Source organism: Protopterus annectens, chromosome 5.part0 (genome assembly GCF_019279795.1).
Source record: "Protopterus annectens isolate FY-2018-M chromosome 5.part0, PAN1.0, whole genome shotgun sequence".
Classification (NCBI taxonomy): domain Eukaryota; kingdom Metazoa; phylum Chordata; order Ceratodontiformes; family Protopteridae; genus Protopterus; species Protopterus annectens.
The window spans coordinates 1,096,613,346-1,096,626,691 of record NC_056735.1 but is presented as its reverse complement, the minus strand read 5'-3'; the positions used below and the strand labels follow the sequence as shown (position 1 = coordinate 1,096,626,691).

The 13,346-nt window shown below is 36.8% G+C and overlaps 1 protein-coding gene across 4 annotated transcripts in view; it reads left to right on the top strand.

Annotated features, from left to right (window-relative positions):
• Positions 1-13,346, top strand: part of CEP97 (centrosomal protein 97) — a 2,210,548-nt gene that overhangs the window by 855,304 nt on the left and 1,341,898 nt on the right. For all 4 annotated transcript variants that reach the window (XM_044070962.1, XM_044070961.1, XM_044070960.1 and 1 more), the window contains one exon: positions 1,078-1,244. In XM_044070962.1, coding sequence (XP_043926897.1) covers positions 1,078-1,244 — 167 coding nt within the window. The remainder of the gene's footprint in view (positions 1-1,077; positions 1,245-13,346) is intronic.

Genomic DNA, 13,346 nt, shown 5'->3' with positions numbered 1-13,346 from the left:
AGCATCAATGGGACCAGATGGTGTCCCAGGCTGCGTCCTACATGAACACCAAGATGAGCTGAACCCAGACATAAAGCTACTGTTCAATCTCAGCCTTACTACAGGATATGTACCCAAAGAGTGGCGTACAGCAACAGTGGTCCCTCTCCACAAAGGTGGTGCCTCAACAGATCCTGTCTGCTTAATGCATTGTAACTGTCATTATGCCTGATGGCTGCAAAAGCAGACATGCCACGAGCTGCAATGGCTTTGCCCGTTTTAAATTTCTAGTGTTAGAACAGGTCCAGCAGTTTTTTGGAGATTGCAACACACTATTGGAGCTGAAGGAATTAAGATGGCAACTCCTCCTTGAAGCAGATACCCCACCAGGGCTCAACGAGAATATCAACATTAAATGTGCATTAAAGTGGAACAACTAAAAAGTTACAGCTCGCCCTCTAGTGGCAGGATGTTAGCAGATTAAACCTTTTGTTTTATAGCAGTGTCTCTCATTAGTCCAAATACTACTGCATTGGCGTAGTCTATCTACCAGTCACAGTGAAGTATTTTTTATACCAGTTAGACTATTTAAAGCTCGCACAGTACTGCAAATGCATTACATTTTGCTCTAATGAAGTTCGATTGTTATCAATAAAGCGAACAAAAGCGCTCAGCAAATAGCAGTTCTGGCTCAGCGTCTATTCATTGGATTTCTGTTTTTGTTTTTAACAGTTTGGAAGTTTTCAGTAGTGTGTATATATATATATATATATATATATATATATATATATATATATATATATATATATATATATATATATATATATTTATATATATAGATATGTATATATGAATATATGTATATATGTGTGTGTGTTTGTGCATATACGCATTACAATTTTTTTCTTGTTTAATGTGGAGCTTTAAATCATGGAGATATACAATCCCTGGGACTCTGCTGAAAAGAGGTTATTGCCCATTCTGACTTTTGGTAAACAAATGTGAAATAAAGTAAATGTTCATCAAGATGTTTTCTTTTGCCTATGGTCTTATGTTATGAGTTTTGAACCTGATATGGCATTTTTCCTTTCACTGCAGGTTTCATTTCTGGCTTCTTTTCCTAAGTTGGAACAGCTGTCAGTTATGAATAACCCTTGTGTGATGACAGCTCCCTCTCTCCCAGGATTTGATTATCGCCCTTATCTTATCAGCTGGTGTCTCAACATTAGAGTGCTAGATGGTTATGTTGTGTCCCAGAAAGAAAGGTACGGTTTACTTTCATTTTTATTATAGTTTGCTTTTTTTTTTAATAGTTATCTGATTAACTGGTTGAATGTTTGCTTGTATAGGCAGAGTTTAGAGATATCTGAAACTTGGTTGGCAAAATTGGTGGTTGACCCAAGAGATCTTAATCTGGAAGAGGGTTTTATACAATAATCACTTGTGTTTGGGCTTACTTTCAGAGCATATTGTGTTTTAGCCGTTGTTTTTTCACCAGTATTGGACCCCAGCACAAGCCAGAGCATGTGTTCATTATGATCTACAACGGAAATGGACTGGCACCATTCTCTGTAATCTGTACTATGAATTTCCCTATCTTTTGAAATTTATTTTAATGTAATGGCTAATTTGATCAATTGATTGCATTTTCTTCTTTAATTGTGCAAGGATCAATCCTGGCCAGCATGTAAATAGCATATAAGCACCATGGGTAGTTAACAGACAAATTTCCTGTTTGCTTCAAAACAGTCTCTGGTTAAGTGACTTTTATCAAGTTATACAGTAGGCAAATTAAATTTTATAGTAAAGGAGTCAAATCCTGGGTTATAGGAAGCCACTGTTTAACAATGTCAGAAGTGCTGGTAATAATGTCTGTAGAATAACATACAATGCACCAAGAAAATAAATACAAGACAAAATACAAGGAAGCTATGGCAACTGAAACTGATAGCTCTTAAAGACGTCTTGACTTACTCCCTGTACTGGAACTATTTCTACATTTGTGTTTTGAACATCTTGAGTGGCAACAGGTGTCATCAGAAGAGGCAGTCTTATCTTAGTCATAGTTTACTGGGAGTATTTGCCTGATACCAAGATATCTTTTATTTAAGAAAAATATTTATCTGATAAACATTTTCCAGTAGGAGAAATGAATGTAAAGCATAGTAGAGGTTGCTCATCGACAACTGCATGAATAGGAGGGAAAAAATCTGAACTGTAAAAAAAATTGTAAATAAAAAATTGCCCGAGATAGTTTTATGAATATTCTTTTAAAATGCTTTAACACAGTTACCTGATATTTGAGTCTTTGGGACTTCAACATCAGTTCACAGGATGCCCCATTTTTCCCCTTGATTGTGAGCAATTTACAGAGGATTACTTTGCTATATTTTGCAAAGAAGTACTTTTGGATGCAGCTGAATTAAAAGCTTTTATGTCAGAACACATCCTCTTCCCCCAAAAGATAATATGATGGACATCACTACTCCATCTTCTGAACCAGAAAAGTTTGAGGAAGACTTGGCAAATTTAGATCAAAGTTCTTTCATATTGTGGATGCTCCATTGATGTAGAGTGATAAAGCCCTGACTGTGGTACAGCCAGCCAGTGTATGACTAGCTGCTTAGATGCTGAAGAAACTGTCCAGGGAGAGGGAAGAAAGATGAGTCAAAGCCTGCTTGATCTCTCGCTGGTTGGAATGTTGGAGAGTTTATGTCCAGAGTACAGCCTCTGTATAGGACCTTTGGGGGGAGACGAGAGATCACCGGATGCCATTCAAGGTGGTTGTGGGACTCCTCTTGCAGAAGTGGTAGAGATGTCGTATAACATGCTTAATTTATTTCAGCCCTTGGGGAAATCATGGAGACATACAATGGTAACTTGCAGATCATAAAAGAGAAAACCACAGTTCCCCTCCTCAGATAATGGCACCACTGCCAAAACACTTTTTCCCCCTCTCCTGTGTAAGAAATGGGTTGCAAGTCTTGATAAAACAAATGGACCAATAGTACAGCATCTGAGAGGCTCAGTGGTCAAAGTGAGATATGAGAAAAATGGTTTGCTTTAGATTTTGACCATCATAACCGGTGATGATGGGTTGCTTACATAGTGTTTCTTCCAGAGGATGTATTTATTTTGTTGAAATATCAAAAGGTATAAAAAATTATTTCAGATGGGCCTCTTGAATGCTTTCTTTTTCCAAGAGTATGCACGTTTAGCGTTCAAAGTTAAGTTACTTGCCGTTCCTTTTTTATGTAATTATTTTAAACTTTTTAGAATGTATCCTTAAGTGAGTCACATGTCCACCTACTTCTCAAGGGCTAACTGTTTCACAGAGCTCAGGTATTTACTTTTTTGTGTAACAACCATAGCAGCAGTTATGCAGCTACTGAAGTACTCGCATAAATGTTTTCACTGTACTCTAGTTCTTAAAATTCTCTCAAATTATATGGTAAAGAAAATGTTGGATAAATTTAGTAAGAAGATCTATATAGAGCACCACTTCTGATACAAGTGCTATGTACTTTCAGGCCCATGTGGCGCAAAGTCAAAGTGATATTGTCAGAAAGGTTGATAACCTGACTCAAGAATAAAAGTATTTTGTTTGTCACAGTGTTGCAGCGGCTGGAGCTCCTTCTGTGTGGAGTCTGCATGTCCTCCCCGTGGTCGAGTGGCATTCAAAAGACATGCGTGAATGGGCTTGCCTTTGGTGAAGGTTGACCACCGAGCTGGCACCTCGGCACCATAAAAATCTACTGCCAATCATTAGCGGACTGGAGTTCCGCTGTGGCGACCCCTAACCAGGAAAAGCCGAAAAAAGAACAACAACTCTGAAAGAAAATATTTCATAGTTAACCCATAACCTATAGGAGAAGGAGTGACTTCAAGTGTAGTGAAAATGCTTCTGTGAGGAGGCATACATGGCTGTTTATTCAACTTTTAACGTGATGTACATGGCTTGAGTATTATTTTACAGAACATTTTTATGGGTTTTCATAAACCATTTAGAAGAAATGGATAAATAATACAGAATGATAAGCAAAAATTTGTGAAATTATTTTTTTACGTCCAGGCCTTTTTATATAAAACATACAAAATACCTATAGTATCAGCAAAAGAATTTAGTTCAGAACAAGAAAAAGGTATGGAAGACCAAATCCCATCAGAACACACAAGAACAAAATGGAGGATAATGTTAAATACCTACAGTAGCAGTCATCTGCATCATTGGTGCCACCATGCCCTGTCTCAAATAGCCATAGGTGGAATGGTTTCCCATTTTAAAAACTCCATGTTTCTAAATTGCAATAAAGGAGTGGTCAGTGAACTACAGTCAGCATGACATACCCTAGAATGTTGTGCTACATCAATTCTAGAAGCTGACCTTTCTCGCCTTTCCCTTCTGAGAGATGATCTACCCTGGACCCTACCTAGTGTTCAGCAACCCCTGGACAAACCTGCTGTTAAATCCCAATCTGTTTTGGAAGGAAAAAACTGTTATTACTCCACATCTTTTTAGTTCAAAAAAGTAAAACCATTTTAAAGTCATCTGCCATTGGTAGGGATAGATATTTTAAATACAGACAGGTGACACCAAATAATATATGACAGTCAGGTAGTACATACTCATGGTATGCACTGCTGACCATCAGATAATATACAGTGGGCAACTGACCTTAAGTGAATACTGAAAGTACACAATGCTACCTTGAGAAGTACTCTGTACCTGCCACACACAAATGAGCTTTATTCTGTACATCTGCATAATTCATAATCGCTGGCTCCTCTAGATTTCATCCACCTTAGACTGACCCCATCACATTCCAATGCATTTTACCAATAATAATTGAAACTTGACAAGTTAATGTCACACACACACACACACACACACCATTATTTTGGATTAGATTAATAATCCCTTCAGCACTAACACTACCTTCCTTTTCTTTATGGTTACTCTTCCACCAATTAGACTACAGTAGCAAACAAAGGGCTCAGTGGCTCTTTACCCTTAAAGTATGTCAGACTGAATATTTGCATGGTAGCAATAGCTTATGCAGCAGCTTTCAATTGTCAAAAGGTAACAGTTATTGGTCACCATTCCAGTGCATATACCCTTAAGGCAAGAAATACAAGTCACCAGATACAACATTGAAAATTCAGTAATAAAGCTCTTCACTTGAAATAAATAAAATTAAGCACTGCACTTAGTGAAATCGAATGTACAAGCAGGAAAAACTTGCATGAAGAAAACTAATTATGTTTAAACAGACAAATGGCATGAATAAAAATTATAATAGCTTTTTGAAACTGTCACTCCCAGTAAACAAAGAGATGTACTAAATCTCTGTCTGTTTCTGACTTTTAAGTCCAAACAGCAGATGTAATTTCCTCAAGCAAAATGAAATTCAGCTTTAGCTCTGATCCAGGAATGCAGTTCAGTGTGAACAGTCTAGAAGTGAGGCAATAACTGAACTGGGTATTACTATCCCTGTACTTAAAAAGTGTCTAAGGCAGTCCTTTCTGACTGGATTTAAAAATACAGTGTTTTTCCTATTTCATGGTGTTACTGTGAGGGTGGAATGCAACATTTTTTAAGCTGAAGACACTGCATGTTTGAGCATATTTGAGAAACCATATTAGTTCCAGCTGCTTACAAATTGGAACAATTCTGTAAACAATAGTTTTTAAAAAAAAATTCTTATTTGTTCTATTTTCTTTCTTTTCTTTTCTGAATGTATGTATATATGTTGGAGCTTTTCTCCCCGGGCCTCCGCTGAAAATGGATATGTATCCAGTCGGACTATCCCGGTCGACAAATGTAAAATAAATAAATAAAATCCTAATGTGTTTAATGTATTTCCATTGAAGATGATTACATACTCAGCTTTTCTGTTTACATTATATACATATTATACATTTTACACGCTATAAAATTTACATCTACTATAATTTATATGAAATATAAAATTGCATTTACATTTACTTTACCTTATTATGGCTTCTTCACACCATCCTTGATCTTTATGATATGGATAAGTTGAAAAATCAAGGAAGTCTAAGGTTTTGGCAGTGCAAACTCTGTACCCTATCTGGTGCTGTACAAAATTTTCTGTTGGTGACTGTAGACATGTTGAATGCCTGTTTGCATGCTTATATTTACAAATCTCACAAAGATTTCCCAAGTGTCAGGTGAGAACTTCAATTATCCCCTTATCTGCTTGCCTTTATGTCATTCCTGTGTTCCCAGTGTCTGAAGTGCTTATTACCCTTTTTACTCACCTTGAACTCATAAGGATCCAAATGTACACTAATGTGGATTATTGCCATATTCAAGTCGGATATGTAGCCGTCATGTCTTACTAAATAAAACAAACTTTGCATTATTTTCAGAACTTCTTTATCCCCATTAACTTTCTAAAATCAGAGCTATGCCATCCCCAACTGTAGTTGTTTTAAGGAACCAGTCTGGATACTAGGGCAAGTTTTTTTTTCCTTTGCACAGGATACACAGGTGGAATTTTTTTACACAGCATTCAACAGATGCATTTATCTGGAAAACACCTTATAAAAGAATGGTTTCATGCATTCTTCTTGGTTGGTGAGTACCAGTGCTTGATTACATATGAGAAAGTTGTATGTTGGGAACCTATGTTAAATCAGAGTACCCATGCATAGGAGCATGTCCTAGCTTTGCTTTTTACTTGAAGCAGCTTCTCTAATGGCATAACTAGATTTCTTTCAGCCCAGGTTTCCAGTTCTTTTTTCCAGTTCTAAACCAGAAATTGATTATATAGTTCTTACACTTTACATTATAAACTTGTTTTAAGAGTAGAATGTACAGTGTGGTCTGTAGCACAAAGAAAAAAGCACACAAACATGAAGTAGATTGTGGAAATTTAACTACCTCTTTCAGTTTTCCAGGAAGCGCTCAAGATCTCTGCAGATTGTCACTGATAGTACAACAATAAGGTGGTATATAAGGATAAATGAAGCAGTCATTCATATCCTAGTGATAATCTGTTAAACAAACCTTTTTTTCAAAAGAGAAATAAAAGAAATGCTGTACATAATGCAGTTGTCTTTCCAAAAAGTATGCAGCAGAGTAGCAAAGAAATATGTTAAACAGTATAAAAAATCTTGCAGTTCTTCTGTAGAAATGTGCCATGTGTTTGAGAAAAATAAAATGATTTTAAGTTGGTAGGTGTAACAAGAGCTCTATTTTTTTCTTCTATATCCTCCAAACTTTTCCCTTCCTTCCAGTGGCTGTTGCTAAAAACAGACAGCACTTTCCTCCAGAGTTAAATGTCTTTATAAGGAGAAAGTTTTCATTCAAATTCTGAATCAAACAGGAATAAGAGAACCTAGAACTTGAGTTCAGAGTGCAGCTGCCTGTTGGACAGCGGTTATTACCCTGTTGGAGTATGTGCAGTAGACTTTTTGGAAAGAAAACTCATTTCTGAAACAAGCTTTCTGCCTTTCAGTTTTTGCAGCTGCCAAATGCTTCAAAAACACATGTATTTCTTATGTAAACTTCAGCCAGTGGTAATAGTAGGTCCAAATAGCTGATAGCTGGTATTTTTCTAATTGTCATCTGTCTGTTTGATAGTATTTTGCATTCCATTGGTCAAGGATAAGCTGCTTTGTATATTTAAACTTTAAAGTGCATTGCTTAGTTTTATGAATTTCTAGCACAGAATCTCATTGTTCAGTTTCAAAAACTCATGACTGGTGGTTTATTTATTAGTGGAAGGGTCTGTGCATGGAGACAGCGACTTAAAACCGCCATCTTTCAGCTTTTGGAGACTGCATACTTCATCCATAGCTACCAATTACATTGTGATTTTTATAGGGTTTATTTATTTTTTTTGCATTTGTTTTGTAGATTGAATTATACATTAGTCACATGTATATATTTTGCTGTCACCCATAGGTGAAAGATTGGATGCAAAATAATGTTACTTTTTTATATTATTTTAATAACTGTTACAAAATATGAAAGTGCATTTCACCTGCCACAAGAACATTTATTGACCACTGCTCTTCTCTCTGTCTTGGTTAAAGTATATTGTCATCTTGGGGCTTCCAAGATGGCTGCACACTGACCAACAGCTTAATTTCAGCTCTTCCAGTGTGAAACCAGAAACAGAGGAAAGTGAGACAGTCAGAGTGTCTTTTGGGTAAAATTAAGTTACTGGGTAGTAAGTATACTGCCTCAATGCCAGCAAAGAAGAAATTTACAGAACCTGAAAGGAAGTCAACCAGAAAAGGTGAAAAGAACACACTGGCTGGGAAGAATCATGCAGCTGTCCAACAAAAAAAAAAAAAAACACTTCAGTGGTTTCCAGTAATTTGGAAGAAAAATAAATCAGATGTACTCTGAGCTGATAAAAAATGAAACACTGAAAGAATATATCAACTAAAATAACAAAAATGTGGAAAAATAGAAGAAGTTTTAACTAACTGTTCTGATCAACTGATAAAACTGCAAAAATCAGAGGTTGAAATGAAGAAAGGCTGGATGAGTTTGAGGTTTCTCAAAAAGATGTTTAAAAGTAGTAGACTTGGAAGACAGAACACACAGAGAAAATCTGAGATATTTTGCTGCACCAGAGAAACTGGAAGGAGCAGACTATATTACTTTTATGAAAGCACAGGTAAGCAACTGGACCAGAGTTCCACAGCAAGGTTTGTTAAATGAAAGGGTGCATCAAGGCACATCAAGTGTATGCTTCAAATGGGGTCATCATAAAGCAGCCAAGACACACATTAGTAAAGATGCTGTCATACCAGCAGAGTTGATCCTGACAAAATTGCAACAGAAAGTAAGACAGTACAGTGTTTATGAAAAATGATTATTCACTATATACCAGGCAGAAGAGAAGTAAATTTATCCCAGCAAGCAGGGACTGTGGAGGTTCAGGTGTGAGATTCAAGCTGCTGTATCAAGCTGTCTTCAGAATATTTTTCCTGGATGATTAACAACATTTTTGAATACAGAAAAGTTTAAAGAGAAAATAAAAAAAGTCTTTCCAACAAAAAATGAGCTAACAAGCAGAATGGAATCTGCTTCTCATTCTGACAGTAAAGCTCATAGAAAGACTTTGCCAGTTAAACCTTTTCCATTGTTCCAAAAGAAAATGCTGGAGAGACAAAAAAGCACAATAGTTGACTAGAAGAATCATGAGTACCTTGGATTTGAACCAGTGTCTGGTATTGGGCAATAACAATGATCCAGAAGACCAGCAACACCACATTAGTGCATAAATGGGAGACTAAAGCACCAATCGCATTTTTGAAACATGGCTTTGCAAGAAAAAGTGGCTGAGAAAGACTGGAAATTTGTTGACTTTGTTAAACTTAAAGGTGGACTATAATGCATACCCCACTTTGTCATTAATGTTTATAAAGAAGTTAATGGGAAAAAAGAATCAACTGTAAGTAAAACAAATTTTATTTTTGGTGTTTGTGTAAAACATTTCATGGTATATAAAGAGCATGTTATATTGTAAAACATTTTTGTGTAGTGCTCAGTCAGGGGTATTTTAAATTGGGGGTCTTTTTGGTGATTTTTGCGTATGTTAAAGATATTAAAGAGTTTAGGTACAAACCCTCATGTAACCTGGTGTATAGCCAACTGGCTCCCTGACAGGACGCAGGAAGTTAGAACTGGGGAGTTCAACTCTACAAAGAGGATAGTCACAAGCAGAGTCCCTCAGAGACCAGTCCTACAACCTCTTCTTTTTGGCATTTACTTCTCTGAAGTCAAGGCCAACATCAGTGGCTTCTGGATGACTAAATTTGCAGATGATTGCAAATTAGGAGCTGTCTTTGAATCGCCTATTGACACAGATATTGTCTAGGAAGGGCTGACACAGACAAACAACTGGTGCCAGAGTCATGGACTAAAAGTAAATGCCAAGAAATGCATAATCGTATCCTTTGGGAAGTCATCCACCCCTTGTAACTGTTGTATTGACAACACAACCCTAACAGCTGACCCAGCAGTCAGGGACTTGGGGACACACCCAGTAATCTAGCCCTTGATCATCGTGTGTCTGCAGTTGTCAGGAAATCCTTCTGTTGTGCAACTTATAAACAAAGATATGGCATCTAGGTCTAAGGAAGTCATCATTCCACTGTATTTGTCATTCATCAGACCTATTATTGAGTACAATGCCCCCTTTAGTATGTACTTAACCAGGCATATCCAACAACTGAACATCGACAGAGCATTAAATAACATGTCCTATGCAGACCACCTCAAGACTCTATCCATGTATTCTATATCCTACTGGCTGAGGGGAGATCTATGCCTGGCATACAAAGCATTGTCAGACCCCACTCTGATTTAGCTCTTGTATATTTGCAAAACAAACACCACCAGAACTAATCATATTAAATGCTTAAACAATGCCTGTGATATAAATAGGACCTGCTGGAGAGACAGGTATGTTTCCCAGAGACTACCCCTTCTTTGGAACAGGCTCCCCATCCATGTGAAGCAGAGTTTCTCCCTAACCCAATTCAAGTGCAACTTGGATCGTTGGATGGAGAACAGGAACTTCATCCCTGGTTTGGCACCTATGACTCTAATGGACACAAGCAACCTGTAAATCTCCAAGGCCCCTTTATTTAAATGTTTCATTTTCCAAGCCCCAGCTTACCCTTATCAAGGGTAACACAACTTGTCAGAGATTTGGGATGCATGGCTACGTTTAAAATGGCTCTTGTGGTTGTTAGCCTACCAAACAACTATGAACCTATAGGCATTACATTAAAACAAGATAAAGGCTAGCAGAAGTCAATTTAACTTAATAGAATGTCATCATCTTGGGTTGTAGAGGTGGGGTTGGGATATAGAGCTGCACTGATTGCATTATATGTAGAGGTTTAAGATAATTACTCGTTTTTTATACAGATGGGTGTTTAGATTAATTTCCTTCAGTTAAGCTGTAAACAAGTTATTTTATAAGCAAATAGGCTTGAAAAAGTTAAGTTAAAATAATGAAAGGCATGAAAAATGCTAAGTTTCTTGCATCTACAAACATATTAGCTTGTTGTTTTCATCTATTAGCAAATGTTTTCAGTGGGAGACATGAAGTCTGCAGCTGATATCATTTGGCCAAGGGTATTTGTACATTGTATTCCATGTGAAACTTACAAAAATTCCTTTGTGCAGAGTTGTTAGTTGCTTTGTTTTTTTCTCATTCCTGACTATTTTACATGGAGTTGAGCTGTCTGCAGGTACAAGCATTTAATCTTGAGAGTGCTGAATATTTGTTCTGTGCGGGAAATACAAAATTTAAAGGTACAACGAAAGCAGTTTAGTAAAAAAAAAAAAAAAATCTGAAATTATGGGAAATGAATAAGAGAGTCTGCCCAGCAGCCATACAATTTTAATGTGTTTAATAGAACAGTGCACAACTTACTTTTATTTAAAATAGCCAGTGCACTTTTTCTTGGGGCTAAAAGGTAATGTTTTTTGAAAGCATATAAGCTGTTTTACATATCTGGGATGGAAATAGAGCTAAGAAAGGAAGAGACTGCAATCAGCTTAAGTGGGAACATGGGCTGTAACATGTGTTTTAACATAGGTAACCTTAGATCTGAAGTTTTTCATTTGGACTTCATCCTATGGGACTCAGATCTGGCACAGATGCAACTTGTAACACAAAGCACAGGGTTGCAAGGAGTCACTGAAACACAAACACGGCTCGACAGAAAAGATTTAATGTCAACTCCACAAACAAACGCCAACACTGTACATACGTTTTCGTCCCTCTTAAGACTTCTTCAGACAGTTGTTGTGACTTTCGGCTTTTTCCCGGTTAGGGGTCGCCACAGCGGAACTCCGGTCCGCTAATGATTGGCAGTTGATTTTTACGTACCGAGTTGCCAGCCCTGACGCACAACCTTCAACGAAGGTATGCCCATTCACACATGTCTCCACGCAGAAGACGCTCTAACTGAGAGTCGAACCGGACAGCGTCTTACTGTGAGGCGACAATGCTACCGCAGCACCAAGACTTCTTCAGACAGTAATAGTACATTAAACACCAGCTAAGGTTTAAATAAAACCGTCATCCCTAATCAACCAATAAAAATCACAATCGGTTAATTATCACCAGTTTCTTAACACTAACTAAAAATGTATTACTGAATAAAAACTATATAAAAATCAGTATAAGTATATAAATGAATAGGGTAACAATTAATTGAACCAGCTTCCTATATTAAAACATTATTTAAAAAATGTTTAATTAAAAAAAAAAGCTAAAATAACAGTTTATTATGTTGTGAACTAAAATATAAATTATCAAATGTTATTACAATCAGTCTCCTTATGAATATACTACCATCTAGTGGTCATAATAAATAACTTCTAATAAAATCATTACGTAGACTAAATATCTAAATTGTACATAAAACCAACACATATGAATATAAAAAATATGAAAATCAAAAACTTTCAATCATAGTCAGTTTATAAAGGAAATCATAATTTTGCAGCCCTTAATTTTAACAGTGGGGCAATAGAGACATTGTTGTTTAACCCCAGGAATCTACCTGCATCCAAGGTGACCTGCCAGTACACCTCTCGGTACACCAATTTTGTTTCCCATAAACCCCCTCGCATATCCTTGGGTACAACCTCAATAACAACAAAATAGGAATTTGGCCTGGTCACATTCCAGGGAATGCTTGAACAAAGCATTTTTTTCATTTCTTGTCCGGATATCATACCCATGCTCGTATATCCGTCTTTTTAATTTTTGCTCAGTCTTCCCCACGTAAAAGGCTTGACACTGACAACAGGTGGCCAGATATACTATTCCACTGGTATTGCAGGTACTAAAACTGGAACTATGTAGGACCTTGTCTCTATCTTTAATCTCCACATGATTAACATTAGAAATAAAACTACACTGACCACACGTCCCACATTTAAAAGTACCATACTTTCTACCTCCCTCATAACCTGTTAATGTAATGTGTCTTTCAAACAAATCTTTTAAATTTCTTCCTCTCCTACATATAATCCTTGCCAGTTGTTGTAAACCTCTGAGGTCTGTCAGGGACTTAAACCTATCCCATTCCTTGGAAAAAATATTCTGAAAGTTCCTAGAATCTAAATTATATTCCATGGCAAAAGCCATCTGGTAATCATTATTCATATTTACCATGTGGGTGGTATTGGTATCTCCCTTCTTACCCATAATAGGAAAACATCTGCAATCTCGAAGACTCATCACGTAATCCCTAATGTCCATCAACATTTCCTTACGGTATCCCCTTTCAAGAAATAGCCCTTCTAAATAGTCACATTCTTTTTTAAAATCATCATGTAAATAAGTCAACCGACT